The sequence below is a fragment of the Hemiscyllium ocellatum genome, chromosome 32 (assembly GCF_020745735.1).
Source record: "Hemiscyllium ocellatum isolate sHemOce1 chromosome 32, sHemOce1.pat.X.cur, whole genome shotgun sequence".
Lineage (NCBI taxonomy): Eukaryota > Metazoa > Chordata > Chondrichthyes > Orectolobiformes > Hemiscylliidae > Hemiscyllium > Hemiscyllium ocellatum.
This window is the reverse complement of record NC_083432.1, coordinates 41156973-41183280: the sequence shown is the minus strand read 5'-3', so window position 1 is coordinate 41183280 and position 26308 is coordinate 41156973. Positions and strand designations below refer to the sequence as shown.

At 43.5% G+C, this 26308-nt stretch overlaps 1 protein-coding gene across 4 annotated transcripts in view; it reads right to left on the bottom strand.

Moving 5' to 3' along the window:
* Positions 1–1997: 1997 nt before the first annotated feature.
* Positions 1998–26308, bottom strand: part of LOC132830991 (oxysterol-binding protein-related protein 6-like) — an 87296-nt gene continuing 62985 nt past the window's right edge. For all 4 annotated transcript variants that reach the window (XM_060848985.1, XM_060848987.1, XM_060848989.1 and 1 more), the window contains 9 exons: positions 25999–26261; positions 25503–25640; positions 22372–22435; positions 19423–19501; positions 17718–17862; positions 14870–15014; positions 11580–11706; positions 9143–9265; positions 1998–7564 (listed from right to left, as the gene is read on the bottom strand). In XM_060848985.1, coding sequence (XP_060704968.1) covers positions 7456–7564; positions 9143–9265; positions 11580–11706; positions 14870–15014; positions 17718–17862; positions 19423–19501; positions 22372–22435; positions 25503–25640; positions 25999–26261 — 1193 coding nt within the window. In that variant the 3' untranslated portion in view covers positions 1998–7455. The remainder of the gene's footprint in view (positions 7565–9142; positions 9266–11579; positions 11707–14869; positions 15015–17717; positions 17863–19422; positions 19502–22371; positions 22436–25502; positions 25641–25998; positions 26262–26308) is intronic.

The following is a 26308-nucleotide window of genomic DNA, read 5'->3' as shown; positions in this document are numbered from 1 at the left end:
TTGTTTCACTGTTTAAGCTAAATCTGCAGCATTGCATGCATACAATTCAGAGAGAGACCATCTTGCTAAAACGAAACATATTAAAATATGATCCATTAAGCCAGGTTTCTGGCTGGGATTTGACAGGTCCAGGAATAACAGCAGCTTGGATCATAATGGTACCAGTCCGAATGTATGTGTTCAGTGCAGAAAGCTGAAGAATGGAGAATGAAAGTTTATCCAGCACATCACTTTGAATTGCACCCTCTCCCCACATATTTTATACATCTATAGGGTAAAAGGGACTGGGACAGAAATATCACAAATACTTTTGAATCTGAGGCAGTACCATGTATTTAATAAACATTTTTTTGAAGGTGCCAAGTACAAGGTTTCAATAAGTTATTAAACATTTTGTCAGATAATGCTCAAATGAAGGATTTAAATTTTCTTTTGATACAAATTAGGTATAAGCAAAACACCTGATTATGCAAGACTCATTTGCATATTGCATTCATCATTTACCCAAATCATACAAAGATTTTCCAAAATTCATAAGTTAGAGTAAATTACATCTCTCTGCCATAAACTCCAGACTTGCTAGAACATTTCAAAATGAGTAGTACTTGTTGTTTCCGTGCCTGGATCAGTCCAGTTATCCCATTCTGTGCAACAGTGCATCAGTGAACTTAGCGAAAGTGTCAGTCATAAGTGTGCGATAGTGATTCCATACTTATAAATGGGTAATGAATTTTCATTTCAGTGGAAGCACAGATTGCTGCATTCAGTTAGTGCCTGATTTACACTGGCGCCTGTACAAATAGGCTTGGAAAATGAGAAATGCAACAGAAGGACAGTGAAGATGATGTTTATTAAAAAAAAAGGTCTCCAGTCCTCAGCGACAAAGTCAAAAGTCACAACGCCAGACAATGGTCCAACAGGTTTATTTGAAATCACAAGCTTTCGGAACACTGCTCCTTTGTCACCTGATGAAGGATCAGCACTCCAAAAGCTTGTGTGATTTGAAATAAACCTGTCGGACTATAACTTGCTATCATGCTATTTCTGACTTTGTCGACCCCAGCAGTTCCAGATTATTCTCAGTGATGGGGAAAAAAAGAAAGAGAGGTGCTGCATAAGTGGTAACCAGGCACTTGCCTTTAAACATAGCTGCTCAGAGCTGCCCCTCATGCCGTTATTATTGATCCCCTGTTTCAGAAAGCACGCGTGTGTGTGTGTGGAGGCTGTGGTTGATTGAGAATGCTCCTTGCAGCTCGTGATATGTTTTCAGTGATATGGTTACTCTGGAGATTTATTATACTACAGGGACTGTAGTGACTGAGTCAGTGGAACCTGTCCATCACATGCTTAATTAACTGGAGTGCAATTTATGCTTACATACATTCTGTAGGAGAACAGAGTTCAAAGGGTCTAATGACTCTTATACATTCAATGTTTTCTTGCAAAAAAAAAATTAGGAAGTAAATGTAAATTGCTTAAAAGACCCTGCTTCCATAAAGGGAAACACAGTTTGAATCTCATCACTGGAAAGCTATGAGCTCTCTGAATCAGGGGAAGTGATCATCAAACTCCATTCTCCACCGCATATAATGGAGTCCCCAGCCAGGAAATCAAACAAAAAAAAGTTACTCTTCTTTACAACGGTGACAGGAAATCTAGTTGCAGGAGTAACACAGGCAATTCTTAGCCCCCAGTGACATTAGAAAGTAAAAGCTTTGCCCACCCCTCCCCAGCTTGACCTGATATCATGATAACAAATATGAGTTGAAGAAGTTGGCAATACAGTGAAATGATAGGGATCCCAGTCCAGCTGGGACTGTGGAAGAGTCACCTTTGAAAGCAAATACATTATAATTGAAAAAATATTGTTTGAGCTTGAGGTCATTAAGGAGTGTGGGAAGGTCGATGGGCAGAGGTCAGAAAGATCTAGGGGAGCTGTGTGCACAGCAGCTTGCTTCTTTCAACAACAACACACTGGGATGAATACACAACAGTGCAAATGGTACTCAGTTTATTGGAGTGGTGAACCACGTCATATTCGACTGGAGTTTCACAACAAATTCACTGATTCTGGTATTAAACCAAAAAAATAGTTACCAACTACAGCAGTGAGCAAGGCACAGAAACAAGTGATTTAAATACTTCCCTGCAGTCATTATCCTGGGAAACATAGCATTGAAAAAAAAAGTGTCCAAAATCAAATCTGCTTTATGTGCGAGTTTTCCCCCCATTGTGGAACCTATACGTTCCACAATCTCAAACATTACACAAACTCTGGGCGGACAGGGTGGTAGAGCAGGGGTAGATTGCTAATGGTTTTAGCGGAGAAGGCCAACTATATAGAAACAAAACAAATCCTAATGTTTTTATTGTTGATGTGGACTTGGAAAAGCAGAACTTTTAAAGAACGGAGACAACAACATATTTGGCCAAGATATTAAAAGCAGCCTAAAATTTAGACAGACTTTTCTTCTTTGGTAGTGTATGTAGCTCCATTTTAAACTGGTTGCGTGTCATGAGAGTACCTGATGAGAAAAGTCTTAGATCCAGCTAAATTACTATTGCTGTCATTAACAGAATTGTCATCACCAGAGAAGATGAATGAGGCAAGTGTGCAATGATAGCAACAGAAACAATCTTTAATCCAGTTGGATATTGAAAACCAAACTACTGAAGAACTAAAGGAGTTGTGATCAAGGTCAATGGCAGGGAAAAGAAAACAAATAGAATGGCATGTAGAAGTCACTGCTAATGTGGTCGGGTTTTGTACAGTGCCACCAACTGTATTTACCCCAGTAGACTTCTTGAGACACAGAAAACAAACCCAGATCAACGATTGCTAGTTCATCACACTGTGGTCACTACCTGGATTCAGATTACCGTATTGAAAGATTGATCCAGTCCAGGTAACTGATAATCCTTTCACAAATGAAAACGTATAAAGCAAACAGACTTCCATCCTTAAACTCGGTCAATGATCTTCGATACAATCCCCAAATGAAAGTCAGCCTTCAATGTGGTGGTGGTGGTGGTGGTGGTGGGGGGCAGAGTTTTTCTCCTGTCAAAACTGGCCACATTGTCACGAAGTGAAACTGAATGACTGGTAAGGTCACAAAAGGTTAAGGGTTTTTGTTAAATCCACTTCCATTTTCAGGCCTGGAGTGATTATTGGTTTTGGTCTGTACACCACAAGTCTCAGTTCACATTGTGCAGATTTGATTTTGGTAATTATAAAGAAATTCACATCTCAAAATATTACAGAAGTGATGGGAGCAGAAAATGGATTCCAATAGTTATTTCAGGAATTATCAATTCGATCATCGTACCTCGGTAAATAAAAAATGGAAGATCATGTGTTCTGATGGGGCTGTAGAGTGCCTGCCAGCAGACATAACATCCCATGTTACAGGTATAAATACCAGCTTTATACAACAGCAGAAAGATCAGACAGCAATTACACTAACAAATGGTAAAAATGATGAACATTTCCACACTCCATTAAGAGTTTCGGAGAAGACCCCCAACATGTTCAAGTTGGATACTATGATATGGACAGACCATCTATACAAATGTAAACCCTTCACAACCCTGACCAGAGGCAAGTCAGATCAGCCAATGTTCATTTAGTTTTACCTCTCTTTCTATTCCCCACTACGCTTGACTGGCCTGAAAGTAACTGAAGGGACATAACCTTCTCCACTAGTTCCCCGACTCGGCAAAGCTCCAATTCAACATTTGGCTTTTTGCTTCTCTTTTCAGCTCTACAATAAAAACTCTGCAAGTGTATCACAAAACAATATTTTCTTCATTCATCGTCACGATGTTCAAGATTGTCCAGCAAGCAGTGGGCGGCACGGTGGCAGTGGTTAGCACTGCTGCCTCACAGCGCCCGAGACCCGGGTTCAATTCCCGACTCAGGCAACTGACTGTGTGGAGTTTGCACGTTCTCCCCGTGTCTGTGTGGGTTTCCTCCCACAGTCCAAAGATGTGCGGGTCAGGTGAATTGGCCATGCTAAATTGCCCGTAGTGTTAGGTAAGGGGTAAATGTAGGGGTATGGGTGGGTGGCACTTCGGCGGGTTGGTGTGGACTTGTTGGGCCGAAGGGCCTGTTTCCACACTGTAAAGTAATCTAATCTAATCAGTGATGAAAATGATAGGGGAGGAAGAGGGAGAAAAAAAAAGATTCTTTCCTTTTTTAAAAAAAAAATCGAGCGAGATAGTTGGGCTTATTTACTGCAATGGTCTGATATGCTAATGTGTACAATTGGAGAACAAGCTTAGAGACCACTGCCAAACTCCTTCCATCCCATCCGGATAGCGTTCAGCAGATGTAAGGCAGACCTGCAAACCCAGCCAAGTGAGCATTGCTCACATACAGGCCATAGGCAGCCAGCATCTTCAGAATGTATTACCGTGGGGTGCCCTGCACAACGTGCTGATGAGTCAGGCATTCTGCAAAGGCATCTGGGAAGATGGACTGGAAGCAATCCACAGCATGAACTCAATTGATTCCACTCCCAAGCCAATCCTAAGAGGAGAGAGGAAGACCCGAGCACCCTGCCAGTTTAGCTGGCCCAGGGGTAGCTTTTCTTTTCCCAACAAAACATTAAAGATTAAAACCTATTCAAGACAAACAAATAAATACATATTAATGGAATTTTTTTGAAGTGCCTAAACTGAAGGCAAGAATTGCATGTGCTTAAGGCCATAGAAATGATCTCATGAAAAATAAAATACTAACCATTTAAAACCTCTTACTGTCTTATGAGTAAGAGACCCAGCAATTAAGCAGGATATCAATACATCGTTAACTGCAAATGTGCACACTCAATACATTGGAAAGTATTTTAGACGTGCAAGACCTTTGTGTAACACACAAGAATGTAGTTTAGAACAGTCAATTTCACGGAGTCTATTGCTGCTTAACAATCATTCACTGTGTTTATGCTATAACTGCCTTCTACCCTGATCTTGGTTAAGAAAAGCTCAGTTTTGCCAATCTAATCAGCAGACTGATGTCCATTATGACCTCACCAGATACCACATTTAATCAGATAGCTGTAAGATTGTGATAGCTTTTTCACGTGGGTCCCATTACATTTCAAGCAGGGCCTCACGGTAGCACTGATGTGTAGATCATGAGCAAGCTATATATTCTGGTGATGCGTTGAGAGCATCTGTTGCTTGCTATCCCTCCCTTTGCTGGCCTTACTCAATGTAAAGACCAGAAAATTGTAGTTGCACACTAGAATCTTCATAGCCACACATGAACAAATTTGTGGTGAAATAATCCCTGATCATTGGAAGCCATGGCAGAAATGTTAAGCCACTTGGGAATTTTGCCACATTCAAGAGATTGCAACAAGTTAGCAAGCACCTAGCCTGTAATATATGCATTCATGGGTCTCTCGAAGCAGGGCTGTGTTATATTGCGATTGGGAAACACGTCAGCAGACTTAGGAGACGTAAGACACGTCTTACAGGATGAAACCATTATGACTTACTTACAGGTTCCAAACCCTTCTCAGGAATGCAAACACAGCTAATGGCAGCACCACTTGGAGCTCAGGAATGACCATGGATTGTAAATCTGCAGACTGCCATGAGCCCCACACATCTGTACAAGTCAGCAATTAAACCTCTTAGGATTGCCACCAAGCAAGTTGCTGCTATGAAAGCAGGGCAGATTGTGGGGCCTGGCATAAACAAGCAGAGGATGAAACTGCTTCCAACAATTACACAGCCTTCACAACAGAAATAAGATGAGGCAGCACCAGGCACCCTTCAGGCATACTTTATTTTGATTATATTTCTTTCGCCCTCACTTCGGCATTGACATTATCCACAAACATGGCTCTGTAGATATTATGGATCATAACTGATGCGAAATTACTTTTGCAACTTTTCTATGTGCTTCATTAGTACATCTGAAAAAAATACTCAGATGTCCAACTGTGTTAAGTTGTGCCTAAGACTAGCCTTGAAATACAATCCAGTCAGGGCAGTAACCTAGCTGCTCAACCTCTACAGCATCAATATAAAATGCTGTTGCCCTCTGCAGTCTGTCCTGGTTCATCAGGCAATAGAACTGTATCCATAATTCCCTCACAAAGAACCATCCATTTGCACTTGCCCTCCCTTCTGATCCTTCTCTCTAGTTTAGGATTCCCAGATAAAGCACTGCCCTCTGAGTGTGCTCTGAGATACCTCTCTGTTTACATGTAAAGAAATGGCAAATGTAAATTGTTGGTGGAATGATTAATCTAAAGACGTGGTGGTGGTGTTGGTGGTGGTGGTGGAGGAGAGATTAGGAGCCTTTTGAAAAAAGTGCTGTTATCCTATCTCAGTGCTTTTAATACCTTTTAAAGAAATTTCAAGTCACTTTCTGTGCAAGTATTTTGAAAGATTGAAAACAATCTGTAACAAAGCACAGATAATTAACTTTAGTAAGTTCCCTCTTCATAATAGAAAACTCATGGTCTGCCCTACAGCTGATGCGACTCTGATTACTCCCTGGGGATTTGGCAGATTTAGACAACAGAAGGACACAGCATCACACTCACTGACATTTTCCAGTATCTTTGTTCCTGCAAACGTGCAACCTCTTCAGGCAGGAAGAGAAAGTGACCTTTTAAACCAGTACTGCGATACTGAAGGGCTGAGATGCTTATATTCAAAGTTGTGTAGTGCACCATTTTAAAGTTCACCTGTCTACAGAGATGAGGGTGGAATCGTTTGAGAAAGCAACTTCACAGCCAAGTGTTCAGGTGCATTGTCAGCTCTCAGGGATTGGGGAGAATATCATAGCTTTTCTTGAGAAAGAAAAAAGCTGTTGCCATATTCCAGGCTTAACCTCAACCCAATGAAAAATGTGCTGGCTCCAAGCAGAGACCTTCTGAAAGGCAGTGGGCAAACCAATCAGGCCTTGAAAAGCAGTGGCGTTAATTGTAAAGTGAAAATTTCTCCTCCAGGACCATGAAGACTTCTTTGCGAAAAACAAAACAAAGTGTTGAGCTTTTCTTATAAACTAAAATCAGATATAAAACAAAGAATTGAGTAAAACACCAGATTATTTTACATGGAACACAATGTGCTACTTGCAAAGGAAAAATTACAATTGGAATTTTGACAAGGACAGATATGGACAGGTCACAATTGAGACAGGTGGTGTTGTATAGCAAGTGCAGGCAACCTTGCATTGTTTCTCTAAATAATGCACTGTTTGAGATAACTGGAGGAGACACACCTACTCCACTTGCTTTGTTATAGAGCAGGAAGAGGACATTTCTTTGCGCCTGGCACACTTTTCTCGCCTCAGACAGTTGTGCTGGTCAACTGTGCTCTCTTCATATAAAACGTAAGGCACACCCACTGAGGTAATTCAGAGAAGCAGGTTCTGGGGCAGAAGCACAAAGAGACACTGCAGCCTCGGATGTACAGCTTGTAACCGCACTCTCACCACAGCACCGGATTGTCCAGCTTCGAGAATCCAGGATCCTTCCTCAGTTCCCAGTAGGTTCCGTTGCTCACCCAGGATTCTTTCCCACTGCTATCAACAGTTTTCCTGGAAGGGAGACACAGCACAGTTTCATTAGGTGCGTCTTGGCGCCCAACGGGAATCGGAAGCTGTTCAATGTGGTTGTGCGCGCCTCGGAGTCAGAAGTCAAGTTGAAATAGAGGCAGGTTCAGTAAAGGCTGCAGCCCCCACGATGGGAGGCGGAGGATCAAGGATTTAGGTTCACCCCATATTGAAACCCCATTCTGTTGGGATCATCCTGATCCACACCAAACTGCCCAGTCAACCGAATGCCTGAGGAGTCCCAGTTGCTGTAACACTGACCTTTTACCTGCATGGTGTTGTCTAGGGTTAGCATCTCCAACTTTCATCCCATCACATGGTTGACCAGAAATCTCTCCCATTCTCATGGACTTTCATTTAGAATCAACAAATCAGAGTTCCTACAGTGCAGATAGAGGCTATTCAGCCCATCAAATCTGCACTGAACCCCTGAACAGCATTCCACCCACACCCCCCTCCCGTAACCCCACATTTACCGTGGTTAGTCCACCTATTGGACTAAACAGGGCAATTTAGCATGGACAATCCACCTAACCTGCACAACTCTGGACTGTGGGAGGAAACCAAAGCACCCAGAGAAAACCCACACAAATACAGGGCGAATGTGACAATCACCCAAACCCAGGTCCCTGGTGCTGTGAGGCAGCTGTGCTAACTGCTGTGTTATCGTGCCACCCTACTGAATATATTGGTAGGATATGAGAATTGATCATTAACAAGGTATCCACTTCATGCACTTTCCTTGGACACAGTCCCGGAGTGGGATTTGAACCCAGACGTTCTGGTTCAGGGAGGCAGGAATGTCACCTACTGTACCGCAAGAACACCTGCAATCCAGGGTCATGAGCATCAAAACCAAAGATCATTCAACCAGTACAGTACTGAGGGGAGAGAGAGCGCGCGAGGGAGAGAGCGCGCAATTCCCCAGTACAAAATCAAACATGTCCTGATGTTGGTGCATGGACACCCCTCCTCAGTCCCAGTTTTTAAGACAATTAGATTAGATTACTTAGTGTGGAAACAGGCCCTTCGGCCCAACAAGTCCACACCGACCCACCCATACCCCTACATTTACCCCATACCTAACACTATGGGCAATTTAGCATGGCCAATGCACCTGACCCGCACATCTTTGGACTGTGGGAGGAAACCGGAGCACCCGGAGGAAACCCACGCAGACACGGGGAGAACGTGCAAACTCCACACAGTCAGTTGCCTGAGGCGGGAATTGAACCCAGGTCCCTGGCGCTGAGAGGCTAACCACAGCTAACCACTGTGCCACCGTGCCGCCCAATACAGAGGGGATCGAAGCAGCATTTTAACAATGCTGCGGCGGGGGAGTTGATCAGCTGAAAAGGACAGAGGTGGGATTCGAACCCACACCCCTTGGGGGACTGGAACCTGGATTCAGCGACTTAGACCGCTCGGCCACAATATCAGCACATCTGCCCCAGGGCTAAGGTCTTGACGCAGTATCAGCAGTTTGTGATGTTGCACACCCACTGCATGTTCAAAAGGAAGAGAACTAGCAAAGACTGGCCTCCATAACTCCTCCCAACTTACGTAAAGAAGCGTGACAAGTATGTCATGTTGTTCTCCTCCATGATTCTCCTCCGGTCTCTCTGCAGCTGCTCAACTCTTTGTTTATGAACTTCTGCTGCCTCAGTATTCCCCTCCTCCAGGTACCTGTGCAAGTTAAGATACAATACCCTGAAAGTATTTTCAGGTGGTGACTGGATAATACATTACTAGATTATTGGCAAGAGAAACAATACTGAAGTTGCTTTGCCTTGTGTTTATCTGTAAGAAAAAAATTCTCAATGATGAGCAAGGACTCGACTTATCAACCAATTGTTACCCTTTCCTCCTGCAGTATAAATTGTTGCAATCATTTGAAAATTTGGTATTTGTCCTATCAAGTGCAAGTTGAAAAGACTCAACAATTAATTATTGCTGAAAAGAAAGACAATCATAAACCAAGGACACAGATGTTTAAGGTAATTGGCAAAAGGTCAAGGATCAGATGAGGAGAACAATGTTCCTTACAAAATATCAGGAGTGCACCTCTACAAGGGTGATGGAAGTAGGTTATTAGGGCAAGTGGAAATATTTTTGGAGCCCTAGAGAAATAGCAGGGAAGTTGGTCCTTAATTGAGATGATGGGCCAGAAAGCTATGTTCTGTACTCCATCATTCCTAGCAAAACTGTCGTCAAATCAGGGAGGTGATGGTCTAGTGGTATTACCACTAAGACTAAGACTAAGACTATTAATCCAAAGATTCAGCTAAGGTTCTGGGAGTCTGGGTTCGAATCCGGTCACAGCTGGAATTAAATATCTCCCATGCAACTAACGTCAATTGCTTGGGAAAAATCCATCTGGTTTACTAACATCTTTCAGGGAAGGAAATGGTCATCCTCACCTGGTCTGGCCTGCAGTCCCACAGCAAATGTGGCGGTCTCCCCACTGCCCTCTGAAACCTACCCTAGCGAGCCACAATTGTACCATTCACAAAGAAGCCTCAACAAAGAAATGAAACCAAGAGACCAACAGGTATTGACCTAGGCACCGGTGAAGACAACCGCAGAATTAGTCCGGTTGACCCTGCAGCGCCCCTCAGCACTGGAATGGAAAACCCCTTGTTTCCGATTTGCCTTTAACTGTCTTTTTGTTCTTCTCTGTAGGTCAGTTAGTTTAACATCTATAATTGGGACCTTTATCAGAATCTACTCAAATACAATGTCTGCCCCCCACCCCCTCAACAACTGATACAAAAATGACTTTGTAATGTTATTTGGTGAGAACTCAAAAGGTTTACAAATAAAACCTTTCACCAGAAGGCAGCAATGCAATAATTTATTCATAGAAGGCAAGCAGGTGGATGGATATCATCAGGATGAGTTAAATACAAACTGGCCTTACGCAAACACAACAGAAGTCTTGAGATTCAGTGGGCAGTGACCCTCCCTCTTGACCAAAAGCTCCAGGTACAAGTCTCATTTGATGGCCACAGAAGGGGTGCCATGTGCAAACTTGTCAAATTCAGACACGGTGGATGGTAAGGTTGGGAGAACTTCTGGGTTAGCTAGAACCATCTGATAGCTGCAGGATTATAGCCGTATCACATTAAAGAAACAATGGGCAGATTCTGGCCATGAGCAAGTGTCATCCTCATTCTAAGGGACTATCACACACAAAGAGAAGATCTGCAATCATGGACAACAAAAACAAGTGAACAGAGAGAACAAAAAACACTCAGGGTTGAGTTTTGCACATATACCCAGCAATACATAGTGCATCAGGGATGAAAATTTGTTCTTTTGCTTTACAGAGGCAGATCGTTCAGATAGTCTGCCACACTGGGGTGGAAGCACGAGAACTGTTGGCAGGGTCTAGTGGTGTTTGTATTTTCACAAGTGGGCTGGCTGCAAAGGATGTAAACCACTGATCACAAGAGACTTAAACAATCCAGGTCTTTTTCAATATATAATTTCAGTTACATCACACTGTAAACCTTTGTTATAAATTCTGTGTCATACGATCTTATACTCCACAACCACCTGAAGCAGCAGTGCTCTGAAAGCTAGTGCTTCCAAATAAACCTGTTAGACTATAACCTGGTGTTGTGCGATTTTTAACTTTGTACTGATCCCCAGATCCATCTGTGACTTGGAGCATATTTAGTGGAGCCCAGAAACTACACTGAGATGTCAGCATGTGAAATCACTGAGGTACAAACCTTCCCATTTTGTACACATTTTTGGTCTCATCCACTGAAACAGGAATTAATGTGCACAAACCAATTTTGTATCGATGCACTAACATCACCAGGCAGAAGATTCTAAGATTAAAATTTTAATGATCTTTCAGAGTGTCGCAACGTTACTCAGTTGAATATTTTATGACCAAGATATTGGTGGAGTTGAAGTTTACATGACGATTTTAGCAGTAACTATATTAGTTCCGGAGCTGATGATGGGTTTATTCAAAGCAATCCCCTACCTTTGGTCAGGTCGCAAGCGAGTATCGGTCAAGGGCAGGACACGTTTCAGATCAGGAGTCAATTCATTAAGTTCTCGTGCAAATGTGGTGAAACCATAATAACTTTCGTGATCTTTAGGCATAGGATCTGAAAGATGAAGAGAAAACCCCCCAGAAATTTCCATTAGGAATACGGTCAGGGTAGAGTACTGTACACTGGTTGTAATCAAGCACTTGAAACAGCTGTTGTAAAAATCATAACTGCATTGACACAACCTAAAACTCATTCAAATCTAAAAAAGCTGATGGGTTTTATTTATTTAGAGTCCTACACAAGGCACAATATCCAACTCAAAACAGAAAATAATGGAGATTCAGCATAATGGAGTCACCAGCAACTGGGAAAAGACAGTTCAATGTTTTAAATGCGGACCTTCTAGCTGCTGTAACATCCAGAATTAGCCCTTGCTTTTTTTTTATTTCATCGTTTCCCTGTTGTTGATTGCATCCTCAGTAAAGGAGATGGTGGCAGTGGTCATGACTTTGGAATTGATAACCAAGAACCACTCTGGTTTGGAGACAGGCCAGCTGGTGGAATGGAGGGTGGTGGGACAGGGTTGTTTTTTCAGGCTGGAAGTCTGTGTGCTGCAGGATCTGGTGCTTTTCGTCATTTACTTAAATGATGTGGATGTGAATATGGGAGGTACAAATTAGTAAGCTTGCAAATTACACCAAAATTGGCAATGTAGTGGACAGCGAAGATTATTATCTCAGAGTACAACAGGTCCTTGATCAGATGGATCGACGGGCTGAGTGACAGGTGGAGTTTAATTTAGATAAATGCGAGATGCTGCATTCTCATAGGCAAATCAGGGCAGGATTTAGTCAGTTAAATGGTAAGGCCATGGAAGCGGCAGGGTGTATGTGCGCATTCCTGAGCAAAAACAAACCTTGGAGTGCAGGTGCTTAGTTCCTTGAAAGTGGAGTTAGGTGCAGACAGGGTAGTGAAGGCAGCATTTAGCATTCTTGCCTTCAATGGTCAGTGCACGGAGTATAGGAGTTGGTATGTACAAGACATTGGTGATGCCACTATTGGAATACTGCATGCAATTCTGGTCATCCTGCTACAGAAGGTTGTTAAACTTGAATGGGCTCACAAAAGATACATAAGGACGTGGCCGTGATTGGAGGGTTTAAGGGAGAGTTTGAATAGGTCGGGGCTGTTTTCTCCAGAGCATCAGAGACTGAGGGGTGACCCCAAGGAGGTTTATAAAATCATGAAGGGCATGGATGGAATAAGTAGAGAAGGGGTTTTTCCCCCAAGGTAGGGAAGTTCAAAACTAGTGGTCATAGGTTTAAGGTGAGGGGCAAGATTTAAAAAGGAACCTGAGAGGCAACGTTTTCACACGGAGGGTGGTATGTGTATGGGCTGAAAGTATGTTGCTGGAAAAGCGCAGCAGGTCAGGCAGCATCCAAGGAACAGGAAATTTGACGTTTCGGGCATAAGCCCTTGGAATGAGCTGCCGGAGAAAATGGTAGAGGCTGGTATAGTTTCAACATTTCAGAGGCTGTCTGGATGGGTATGGGAATAGGAAGGGTTTAAGAGGGAGAGCAGTCAAATGCTGGCAAATGGAACTAGATCAATTGAGTTTATCTGGTCTGTTTCCGTGCTGGATAATTCCACGATTATGAAAATCTGGTACTGAAAGCTAGTTCGGGTTTGTGAAGGGAAGGAAATGTCTCATCCTTACTCTGGCCTGAACAGGCTAGAAAGCCCCAATCAAGGGCTATCAGGGCAAGACATGCTGGCCTCATCAACAAAATCTGCATTCTATGAAAAATTACATTCTTAAAAAGGCTCAGTCTGAAAGCTCTCCTCTCTGCATCTCACTTCTGACTTTTTAAAGATATGGTTCAAAACCTTCTTTTGCCAAATGTTCATAAACTCTCAGATGTTTACAGTAGAGGAGACCACTCAGCCCATCATTCCCATGCCAGTCAAAAGATCTGACGACACTAATTCCATTTTTCAGCTCTGGGCCCATAGCTTTGGAGAGTACAGCACACCAGGTGAGTATCTAATTACTGCTTTAACAGATTTCTGACTCAGCCACCCTAGCCAGCCGTGAGTTTCAGATTCACACCACACTGGGTGAAAACATTTCTCCTTAACACCCATCTTAGTCTCTATCTCTTACCAGAAACCTGGTATTGACCCCTCTAGTAATGAAGAAAGTGCCTCTTATTCACCTAATTTATGCTAGTTATAATCTTCTACACCTTCATTAATCCCCACCCCCCTCCGTCTTTGCTGCTTCAGGGAAATCAATCTTCATTGTTCAGACACTCCAGCCTAGGCAGCATTCTGGTAAATCTCCTCTGCATCCTCTCCAGTGCAAATACATTCTTCCTAAAATGTGGTGACCAGAACTGCATACAGGATTTCAGTTGCAGCCTAACAGTTCCAGCATAACATTAAAGTCACCACAGTCCTTCCACACCACAGGACTCCCCTCTGAGGCAGACAACTGGTGGTGTTTAACAAAATGGTCATCATGCCTCAGCAAGGTGGGTGGTGGTGGGGGTGGTGAAGAGGTTGAGAAAGAGCGTCCTTCCTAATAACCTCAGCTGCTGCAGGAATTGAAGCCACATTGCTAGTCTCACTTTTTATCATACAGCAGCCATCCAGCCAACCAACCTCCTTACTATTGTATTCTGGGTCTTAGTTAAGAGGTAAGTATTCCGTATGCCTTCTTAACCACCTCGGCTTCCTGCTTTGGTATTTTCAGGGGTTGTGGATGTGCACATCAAGCGCCCACTGATCTTTATTATTTTCCAAGGTCTGACCATTCAGAGTGTAACTCCTTGCCTTGCTAGTGCACTTCAAAGACCCACTTTTAGAGATCTGAACGAAAGATTTGGCCGAGTTAAAATCAGATCCCTGGTGGTCCTTTCAGGTAGGTGCAAAGGATACGATAGCACAAGTAAAGCAGGGGATTTCCCTTTTGTGGTCTGGCCATAGTTTTGGCTCAATTAACACCTAAAACAGCTTATTGGTCATTACCACAATGACTCCTGTAGAAATTTGCTGCGTGCAAATTAGCTGCTGCGTTTCCTTTCCAACAACGAGCGAATGGAGAAATTTCAGCTATGGCTGTCAAGAACTTGGAAACCATCAGATGTTGTGCCGAGTGCTATATAAATGCAAGATGTACCTTCTTTCATTCGCAATCACCCATCAGAGCATTTGTGAGAATGAAAGCTGCATATAATCTTAGATATGGTAAGGAGGTGAATGTAACATTGCTTACTTGGTTTCCAAATGCATTTAGCCGATTGTGGCCCACCACAATAAAACCCCTCGTGCCATTTGCCAAACAGCTGATGGATGACTCTTCCACTCTGATCCATCACAGAGCCTTGAACCTCATTCACATTCGAACTCCAGTATTTGGTCTGAAAAGGTTTAAAGAGAGAGAAAGAAAGTGTAGCATCTGGGGATAAACTTGTTATGAGATAATCTGCATGTGATGATACAACTGACATCCAACATGCAGAGACTATAAGAAGAATGAAAAGGACTATGCTAGAGAGCAGTCATCAATATTGTGTACAGCAGTATGCAAATAAACTATCACTTAATGAAATTTCATCCACCTGGACACACACATGACCATATATACTCCGTTTCTATCCCTCATTTGCATCTGTTGTCAAAGGCATTGAAAAATGGATTTGAATAATCTCAATCACCACCACCCAATTCCTGAACAGTCAGTTCTACACACTCAACACTTTCTACGCAATTACGGGTGGCACGGTGGCTCAGTGGTTAGCACTGCTGCCTCAACGCCAAGGACCTGGGTTCAATTCTCTACTCAGGCGACTGACTGTGTGGAGTTTGCACATTCTCCCCATGTCTGCGTGGGTTTCCTCCGGGTGCTCCGGTTTCTTCCCACAGTCCAAAAATGTACAGGTTAGGTGAATTGGCCATTCTAACTTGCCCACAGTGTTAGATGAAGAGATAAATGTAGGAGAATCGGTCTGGGTGGGTACGTGGTGTGGACTTGTAAGAGAAACAGGGGGAAAGCAGCATTTGGAAGTCTCAGTTCTCGATTTCAATGCTGCTCCATTAGAATCCCCGTCCCAAACAGAAGCTTGACACATTCTGGCAGCAGCATCATGACAAGACATTCAGTTATCACAGATTAAGCATACAGTTTATATTTCCAAAGGAAAAATTAAGTGATTCAAATAGGTCCACCATAGAACATGGTCATTTGGTCCAGCAGTCTCGTGCTGGCTTGAGAAAGAGCAAACCAATTTGTCTCGGTCCCTTGTTCTTTGCCTAGAGCTCTGAAAAGTTGTATAAATTCTTTAATTTAACTTATTTTTGAAGGTCATTACTGAATAGAATTCCACTACATTTGAAAAAATTCATTCACAGGATGTGGCACTTATCACCTTTTCCCAATTACCGAGAGGACAGTTAAGAGTCAGCCACATTGCTGGGGGTCTGGAAATACACGAAGATCTGACCAAGGGTGAAAAATTTCTGACATTGGGTGAACTAGGCGACAATTGATAGTGGTTACATGCTCGTCACTAAACTGGCTTTTTATTCCACATTTTGAAAACTAAATTCAAATTCCACTGAACGGAGTGATTTAAATTCATACCTCGAGGATTCGGGATTACAATAAAAGCAAATTACTGCAGACGCTGAAATCTGAAATCAAAAGAGAAAATGCTGGAAAATCTCAGCAGGTCTGGCAACAATCTGTAAGGAGAGAAAGAGCTGACATTACGAGTCTAACTGACCCTCTGTCAAAGCTAAAAAAAGGAGAAATGGGGAGGTATTTATACTGGGCTGAGAGAAGGTGAATCATGGCTCCAGAAGCAAAGGTAACAATAAAGAGGTGATAATGACAGTGCATAGAGAGATTATAGGGAGATTAGGAGTTTTGAATGGCCAAGGCTGAAGCCAGTGAGACAGTGACAAATAGTGACAGTGAGACAGTGACAGTGAGACAGTGACAGTGAGACAGTGACAGTGAGACAGTGACAGTGAGACAGTGACAGTGAGACAGTGACAGTGAGACAGTGACAGTGAGACAGTGACAGTGAGACAGTGACAGTGAGACAGTGACAGTGAGACAGTGACAGTGAGACAGAGTGAAGCAGAGGCAAAATGGAGAGAAGGGCAGCAAAGAGGGAAATACTTTTTTCACTGTTCTGTACCTCTTATTTCTTGATTGTCTCTCTTTCTCTCGCTCCCCACTCTCTCATCACCTTTTTCCTCTCCTCTTCCCCCCTTTGCTCCCCTTCTCCCCTGTTTTCCATTTTGCCTCTGCTTCATCCTTCCCCCCCATTCCCCACATATGTTGTCACATAGCACTGGCTTCAGCCTTGGTCATTCACAGCTCCGAATCTCCCTATAATCTCAGTGCACAGTCATTACCACCTCTTTATTGTTACCTTTGCTTCTGGAGCCAAGACTCACCTTCTCTCAGCCTCATAAATACCTCCCTATTTCTCCCTTTTTTTTTAGCTTTGACAAAGGATCAGTTTGACTCGTAATGTCAGCTCTTTTCTCTCATTATAGATGCTGCCAGACCCGCTGAGATTTTCCAGCATTTTCTCTTTGGGTTCGGGATTACAAGTCTGGTGACATTATCACTCTGCTACTATTTCCCTCAAAATGTTCAGGCAGCACATTGCAAATTACCATTTACTGGGGGGAGAAAACTCATCCGCCCTCTGACACCTTTGCCAATTATCGTAAATCTTTATCCTGTAGTTATGACAGTTCTGCCACTGGAATAGTATCTCCCGATTCACTCTAAGAATATCCTTCAAGATTTTGAGAACATCCATTAAATCCCGTCTGAACCTTCTCTCTCCGTAGAGATCAAGCTCAGCTATGTGAAGTCCCACATTCCTTGCACCATTCAAGTAAAGCTCCTCAACACCTTCGCCCAAGCCTCGACATCCTTCCTGAAGTGCAATGCCCTGAACCCGATATGCTGCTAAATCATGAGCAATGGGCAAAAAGAAAAACATTTTAAATTACATAGGTGGACTTTTCAGAAGTATTGCAGATAACTCCAACTGAACTGACCAATGCCACATGGACAAGAACTTCATGATCAAACTCACTTTACAAAATGTCAACCTGCAATGACAGGTACTGTTCCTTATGTTTGTAATGGTCACTTCTCCATAATGTTCTATCCATCGTTGCCCACTCAGGATGTTGTGGATGCAGGAGGTGATCTTATTCCACTGATAGTGATCGCCGAACCTGGGAATACCACAGGAACACATTGGTTAGAAACCAGTCACAAAATGTGTCGCTTATATTTTACATCTGCTTAGTTTTGACCTACAAGTGAACACAAGACATAGCATTAAACAGCACCAAAATGTGTGTACTACCTACTAGATTCACGTGTAGAAACTCAAAAGATCCTTAGGCAGCACCTTACAAATCCATGACACTGCCACCTAGAGGACTAGGGCAGTAGATATATGGAAACAACCACCATCTTCAAGTTTCCTTCTAAACCCCATACCATCCTGACTCAAGAATGTATCACCATTCCTTCACCGTCGCTGGGTCAACACCTTGGAATTCCTTCCCCATGGACTGCAGCAGTTCAAGAAAGCAGCTCACCACCACCACCACCACCACCTTCTAAAGGGCAACTAGGAATAAATGCTGGCCAGCCATGAGTGGCCCTTTGGCCCACATTGGCTTTTTGCCACATCTACCCAATAACTCCCACTTCCCTATTCTTTCCTACAGCCTGCAACTTATTTTCAACCGTATATTTATTCAATTTCCCAACTAATGTTACAACTGAATCTGCCTCAACAAGCACTTTCCAGTCGTGAGAGAATCTAGAACTAAAGGTCACTGTATCAAAAAGAAGTAGTCACTCATTTCAGACAGATGAGGACAATATCCTTTACTCCCTCAATATTGGAGCTCTCCTCCTCAAAAGTGATGAGAGCTGCGACTTAGCGGATATTTTTAAGACAAAGGTAGATTGGATCTTGATAAGCAAAGAGGTGAAAGGTTAGTGCTGCAAATTAGGAAATGGAGTAATTAGACTAACCACGATCTAACTCAGTGGAGGAATAAGCTGGAAGGGTCAAGTAGTCTACTCCTGTTCCTCATTTTTATTTGAATACATCACATTAGACAGTACATTCCGGATAATAACCACACTCTGCAGACAGGTGGCATGGTGGCTCAATGGTTAGCAATGCTGCCTCACAGCACCAGGATCTAGGTTCAATTCCATCCTCAAACACGGTGCATGGACTTTGCCAGTTCTCCTCTGGTCCACTTGGGTTTTTGCAAGGTGTAAGATCCGGTTTCCTTCCACATTGCAGGTTAGGTGGATTGGCCGTGCTAAATTACTCAGCTTTCAGGGATGTGTAGGTTAGGTGCATTAGCCCCCTACCTTTTATCCGAGCCTGCCTGGCACCCTCTCTTCATTCCTGATGAAGGGCTCTGGCCCGAAACGTCGAATTTCCTGTTCCTTGGATGCTGCCTAACCTGCTGTGCTTTAACCAGCAACACATTTTCAGCAGCTGCATTAGCCCTGGGAACTGCAGGGTTACAGGGATAGGGGAGGGGAATAAGTCTGGGTCGGATGCTCTTTAGAGGGTCAGTGTGGAATTGTTGGGCCAGTGGCCTGTTTCCACATTATAGAAAATCTATGGAGTTCTCATCCAGTTTCTGGTTTATTTGCCAAATCACTTCCAATTTGTGTCTTCGGATTACCGTCCCTATGGTTACCAGAAGTAGTTTGCTCTGCCTTACCATGAAACAGTTTCTGAATCAGCTACTTACTTTGGCAGGCTCACGTTCACCATTCCAACAGGCACAATCTCCAGGGACTTCCCCCAAAACTTATTCTTCCACCTCACATCTAAAAAGGAGAAAGTAATTCATTTAAACTCATCACCACTTTCAGATACAAGCAGAAAGCTTCTCAGAAGATGGAATTACTCCAGAATATTGTCTCAGCCAACCTGATCGGAGAGATGCTCTTACACACGTCTGAAGTAGGTGGGATTTGAACCCAGACTTACTGGCTCAAAAGGTAGGGGTGCTACCATCACGCCAGAAGAGTCCCATGGAACAACATTATAGAGTTGCTGGCAACAAATACCTTGTGGAACTCGGAACACAACAAAACCAGAAAAGGATTAGATTACTTACGGTGTGGAAACAGGCCCTTCGGCCCAACAAATCCACACCGACCCGCCGAAGTGCAACCCACCCATACCCCTAACCTAACACCACAGGCAATTTAGCATGGCCAATTCACCTGACCCGCACATGTTTGGACTGTGGGAGGAAACCAGAGCACCCGGAGGAAACCCACGCAGACACGGGGAGAACGTGCAAACTCCACACAGTCAGTCGCCTGGGTCTCTGGCACTGAGGCAGCAGTGCTAACCACTGTGCCACTGTGCTGCCCACTAATTCATTTGGCCAGCTCCAAATCATGAGTAAAATCTTAGGCAAAACATCAGTGTCGCACTACAGTTGATGTTGGATCATGGAGCAGGAACGGAGGTCAAAGCAGAAAGAGGGAGAAAGATTTAAAGAAAAAAAAACAAAAACAAAAGATCTTGGTCAATTGTTAGCTGGATCTGTACTGGTATACCACCCTAAGCATTACTAATCAGTCTATTTACCTTACAGTTTGGGATGGTTTCCTCCAACCCTGCCAAAATGCAGCACAAAAAAAATGTAGTTGGCACAGAGACTGCGGTGCTCCCCACTGCTCACTTGTCCCACCTCAAATATAATTGCAATTAGTGGGAAATGTTTGTAGTTTTATCAGGTTATTGCAGGTAACACAGGAAAGTAGACTTGTATATACTCGAATATAGTTCATTGCATGTGAAAATCAAGATTAGAGAGTGATGCTGGAAAAGCACAGCAGGTCAGGCAGCAGCAAGGTGCAGAAAAATTGACATTCCTGATGAAGGGCTTTTGCCCAAAACGTCGATTTTCCTGCTTCTTGGATGCTGCCTGACCTGCTGCGTTTTTCCAGCACCACTCTAATCTTGACTCTAATCTCCAGCATCTGCTGTACCCATTTCTGCCCATCTCATGTAAAAGTAAGCCCTCCCTATATTTGGCCAAATAGCCTTGAATTTTCAACATATCTCGTGTAACAGTTGACCTTAGTTCATCTCAGATAACAGATCAACATTTAGGAGTCAGAGTGCAAGTTGTCACATCCCGCTCCAGCTTTCCAGTCTGCTGGTTATTCTACTCCATTCCCAATCTTCCAGCCCACTGGCTGTTGTGTTCTGCTCCGGGTTTTCAGAATTACCATAATTCATTTTTTTTTCCTTTATTTGTTTAGAGATCAGTTGGGCTTCTGCTAATGACATGGTAGGAATTTTGACAAGCATGAATTCCAGCCCCTCAAAAGTAGTATCCATGTAATTATTGACCCCATAAAATTTAAACGTAGTCAAAAAATTTGACTATTACTTAAGTATATACAGTAATTCAGGAGACAAGGGCGTTGCTGGGTAACGATGGAGACTGTGGACACAGTCACATGTAGGCCAGATGGGCAAGGACAACAGGTTTTCTTCAGAGGGTGACACTGGTAAACTGGATGGGTTTCTATGACAAATCAGAGGTCACCCTCAGAGTTGATTTCAATTCCAGATTTTGACTGAACTCAGATTTGCCATGGTGAGATTTGAACCCATGACCCTAGATCATTAATATGGGGCTCTGAATTACTGGTTTAGACTCATAACTACCAGACCACTACCTCCCCTTTGTGAGGTATGGGGCTGCACATTTTCCAATAGTGAACTAGCTAAAACTGTCCACCACCTGTGACCTCCTGGATCAGGAATCGGACACTGAATTGAACAGTGAACCTTTGAAAACTCATTTGTAATTTATATTCTTATGTTATATCGAGAATCTGAGACAGAGAAACCCACGGCCGGATGAATAATTAAGCAAGACCTTTTTGTTTTGTTTAAATCTTTCTCGCTCCTTCTTTCTGCTTTGACCTTAGTTCCTGCTCCATGAACCAACCGCTACATTATTACAATTAGTGTAACACTAACTTTGTCTCAGGGCGAATGAAAATAAGAGCTCTAAGTCACCTGTTCATTGATCGATAATGTGTCCGAGACATTCTACTGTACGATTAAAATTCACCATTTTATAACTGCAGTGTTCTGGGGCATCTGTCTTAATGGTTTATGCAAGTCTAGTGACAGAAGAGCACGTTTGTGCCCCATCCATAGGTTTTAGAAAAAACACCAATTCACAGGTTACCAGAATTAAAAATAAATCCGTGCTATTCAAGTACTTAGGCAATGCTGAGCCTGCATGTTAAAAGCCTCTAGCCCACAGCACAAAAGGGAAGAGGGCAGGAAGTAAGTAGTTTCATACCTTTGAGGCAGGAGACCCATGGGAATATTCCTGTCATTGTCAGGCTCTTCTGTAGCCACTTCACTCAGTAAGCCTACCCTTATCTCATGTGAAATAACCTGATCAGTTGAACTCGATTTCTGTACTGGGACGCGTGCTTTTAGCAGACAGCAAGGCCATTTATTTCTGAGCCCCACAGCTGCATCAACAATACCAGAGACAGCTCTCCATCAATATGTAAGCACGTCGCACTGGTCACCAATGGCAACTTGCTGCTCACCCCTCCAACACTTTGAGATTCAATTTCTGTAACAACAAAGTTTTCAAACTGCCCTATAAATCCTCCCCCCCCAACCCACTGCCAAAGACACTAACCTTGCCAAAAGAGGAAGTTTTCGGATTCAGCATGGCAGACAGACACAGGAGGATGGTGGCTCACCTGTAACAAAAAAGACAATAAGCTGGGAGGGGCAGCATGTGCTGGGAGTGAGCAGACAACCACAACTCTTCACTACAAGCGCCTGCCCCATTGAACCACATCTCTGCAGTTGCAGAGATACTGGTATCTCAGTCTTTATGCCAGTCACTTGCCTCGGCATAGATATCTCAAGAGCTAAAAAAGCACCGGATTCTCTTCTGGACAGGGTTTCAGCCGCGTTTGTGCTGAACAGTGGCAGTCACTCAGGCACAACTGGGGCCTGACATCCTCCCCCCCACCCCCACCCCTGAAAACCAAACGTAACTCCCCACCTGCAGCAGCAGCTGAGAGCAGTCAATTGGAGGCAGAAAAACACCTGAAGGTGAGCAACCTGAAACGTAGAGTCTGCGTCCCTCTCTACAGGAACTGCCTAATCTGCTGAGGCGTTTCCAGCAACAGCTGCTCATGTCTTAACACATTGTTAAAGTCTCTGCAAGTGTTGTAGACACGAGTAACTTCTACGTAATGACTAATACTCTGTGGTAACTATTCTCCACAACTAACAACACCAGTTATACTGGTGTACCATGCCTTTGACCAAGTACTGTCTTGCTATTTCTCATGGATTTTAACCATTCACAAACCAGATGGTACCCTGGTTGAATAGAAGTTCAGCCTTTCAGCGAAACTGACAGTGCAGCATTACCCCTAAGACTGTTCAGGAATCTAATCTTCCGACCCAGAGAGGAGCGTGCTTTTTAATTGAGTACAACTGTCCATCAAATACAGAAAAGGTCAGTAAAGATCGGCTGCTAATTGTAAACAGCTGAAAAATGTGTTGCTGGTTAAAGCACAGCAGGTCAGGCAGCATCCAAGGAACAGGAAATTCGATGTTTCGGGCCAGAGCCCTTCATCAGGACATTCAGGCAAATACATGCAGGTGGACAAATGGCATCACACACCTTTCACTATCTCCGAACATCTCAAAGTACGTTACAGCCAAAGTAGCTCTGCATTATTGTCACTGTCGTCACATAGAAAACAGAGTAGCCAATTTGCACACAAAGTTCACACAAACTGCAAATGTGATTTGTTTTTAAAAAAAGGGACGAAACAGCTCTTTAGCATCACAACTGAAATCAGATAAATATTCGTTGCTGCAGCTGATTCTCATCCCCAAACAAAAAGGAAATAAAAACCGCTGCTGCTCCTGATCGGAATTGCCTCCCGATAGCTATGAGCAAACCTACATCTAAAGCACGAGGATTTCAAAAGGCAGCCTTCTCAACGGCAAATCAGAGATAGGAATAAGATGGCTGGCTTAGCCAGCATTTAACAAGTGAATAAATTACAGCAAAACTCCTGTTATTAACTCAAACATGTTCATCAAGGCCATTAAACACAGTTCCCCAATGTCAATACCAACCACAGCAAGTGCAGTTACTGCACGAGCCGAGTACCGATAACATTAAACAGCTCCAAGAAGATGCATGCTCCTTCATGTACAATAATAAAGACATGATTTCCCAAAAGACAACAACAGCTTGGTACCAACTTGTTTCAAATCAATGGAGAGAATTAAGCTTAGTGGCTGCACTCATTATGAACCAGGGTTTATTTAAAATAAAATTATAAAAGAAATTTTAAATTTGACTGAAATTCAGAGTAAAACTTCATCTTTTAAATACCAAATCAAGTGTTTTATCCTTTGATACAATATGAAAATTCACACTTCCTCACACTTTTCTGTGCACTAAAAATCCTATTGTTTCAAAACATTTCACATCAACATTCCTCCATTAAAAATTCCCATGTTCACATTTATTGTAGGTTTTGCTGATGTGTATTTGTCAACATATCATGGAAGTCTGGTCGTTTTCTTTGAACATCTCCAGGATCCATCGCCTGACAACTGGAAACCAGAGTTTCATTCATCGGGTGTCTTGGTCTCGAGCTGGTTACGTTGTTTGGCCATGCCAGGGACAGTCACAGTGGGAACAAGCAGAAATTACCAGGTGAACTGGAGCCAGGCTGGTTCCAGCAGTATCTACTCTGCTGCTGCTCAGTGAGTCACTCTCAGGGAGTGGTAACCATTGGGAAGAGGGTGAAGGATACCTTTCCTCCCAGGATGAGCAGTGTAGGTATCAAAGGAAAAGAAACCAAGCACAATCCCTATTTGGCTATGAAATCCACCTGCTGAGAAACCCAAAGGTGGGTGTGATCAGCCTTACAGACAGGTGGTAATCATCTTCCAAAGTCAAATGGATCAGATCCCATCCATCTTCTCCAACAAAGGCGATGGCCTAGTGGCATTATCAATCTACTGTTAATCCAAGACCCAAGCAATATTCCAGACACCTGGGTTCGAATCCCACCACAGCAGATGGCAAAATTTGAATTCAATGAAAATCTGGAATTAAGTGTCTGACGATGACCATGAAACCACTGTTTTTTGTCAGAAAAACCCATCTGGTTCATTAATGCTCTTTATGGAGGGAAGCTGCCTACGTATGACTCCAGACCCACAGCAATGTGGTTGACTCTTAACAACGCTGAGCAATTAAGGATGGCAAGAAATGTTGGCCTAGACAGCGATGCCTTCATCTTGTGATTAAATAAAACGTTTGCTCCCTTCAACACCAACACCGTGGAAGCAGTGTGTTCCACCTCCCAGATGCAACGCAGCAACTAGGCAGGGCTCCTTTCAAACCCTTGACCTCACACCCGAAACACAAAGGCAGCAGACCCATGGGAAACACGACCCAAGTGCCACTTTGAGCCAAGAACCAAGCTGCCCTGGAACATCCTCACTGTTCCTTCATTGTCATTGGGGCAAAGTCCTGAACTTCCATCCTCACAGCACAAGGACTGCTATGGTTCACCACCATCTTTCCAAAGACAATGACAGAGAGGCAATACACTGGTCTAGCATGCAATGTCTACATCCGCAAATGAATTAGAAGAACGAACACACAAATCAGGTGGCAATTCTGCTGCAGTGCCTTGAGATTTTAAACTGGAGTTGGATCTCATTACCTGAAGGGGGAGGGGAGAAGATTGAGAACGGATCAGCAAAGACAATACCTACCTGTTCGCCAATAAACTGGAAGCCCTTGTCTTCTCGAATACATTCGTACGTTTCACCGAGGACAGGGTTGAATGGCTTGCTTCTGGCTCTGTAATATGCCGAAGCATAGCCTGACACAGCAAAGGCTGCGATGTAAATCTGCAGGGAAACAGCAATTGAACCAGTGAGAGTGTGTAGGAGAGAAAACCTTAAAGATTACCAGGAAACCTTGACCTTTCCCATCTGTCCCACACGGAGGTCAGAACGTTACAGCTGCCTGGGGTCAGGTTTGTAGTGAGGGGAGCCTGTACAACTCACCAGGTGACCTTCCTATTGGCTGCACACCTGGAAATAATTTCTGGCCTGGCTAGTGACACACATCCTACTAATGGATTTTTAAAAAAAAAATTAAAATAACCACGTCTCTGCTGACGTCAAGGTGTGGGTTTCTCTCATTCGAAGAGATACCAGCACTCACCCAATTGATTTGGGTCACAGAACAGATTGAGCAGCTTACCATACGCTCAAAGGGATCCGATGTCCTGCTCGCTGCATCCAAGAGTTCACTGAATTCAAGCTCCTCACAGAGTCGCTGGAGTGTGTTCAGTGGTTCATTGAGCTGGACTGGCATCGAGACCTTAGACAAGTCTTTCCCAATGTTATTCTTCAAGATGTTCCATAGGCTGACATTGTTCAGATTCGGGCCTGGGGCTGGGAGACACGTCCGGCGTTGGGTCCCATCCACTGAACCGCAGCCTGTAGGGCCTTTCGCTTTAACATCTTTAAACAAGAAAGAGCCAGTTTTAGTCAATTTTCTCATGCCTCAG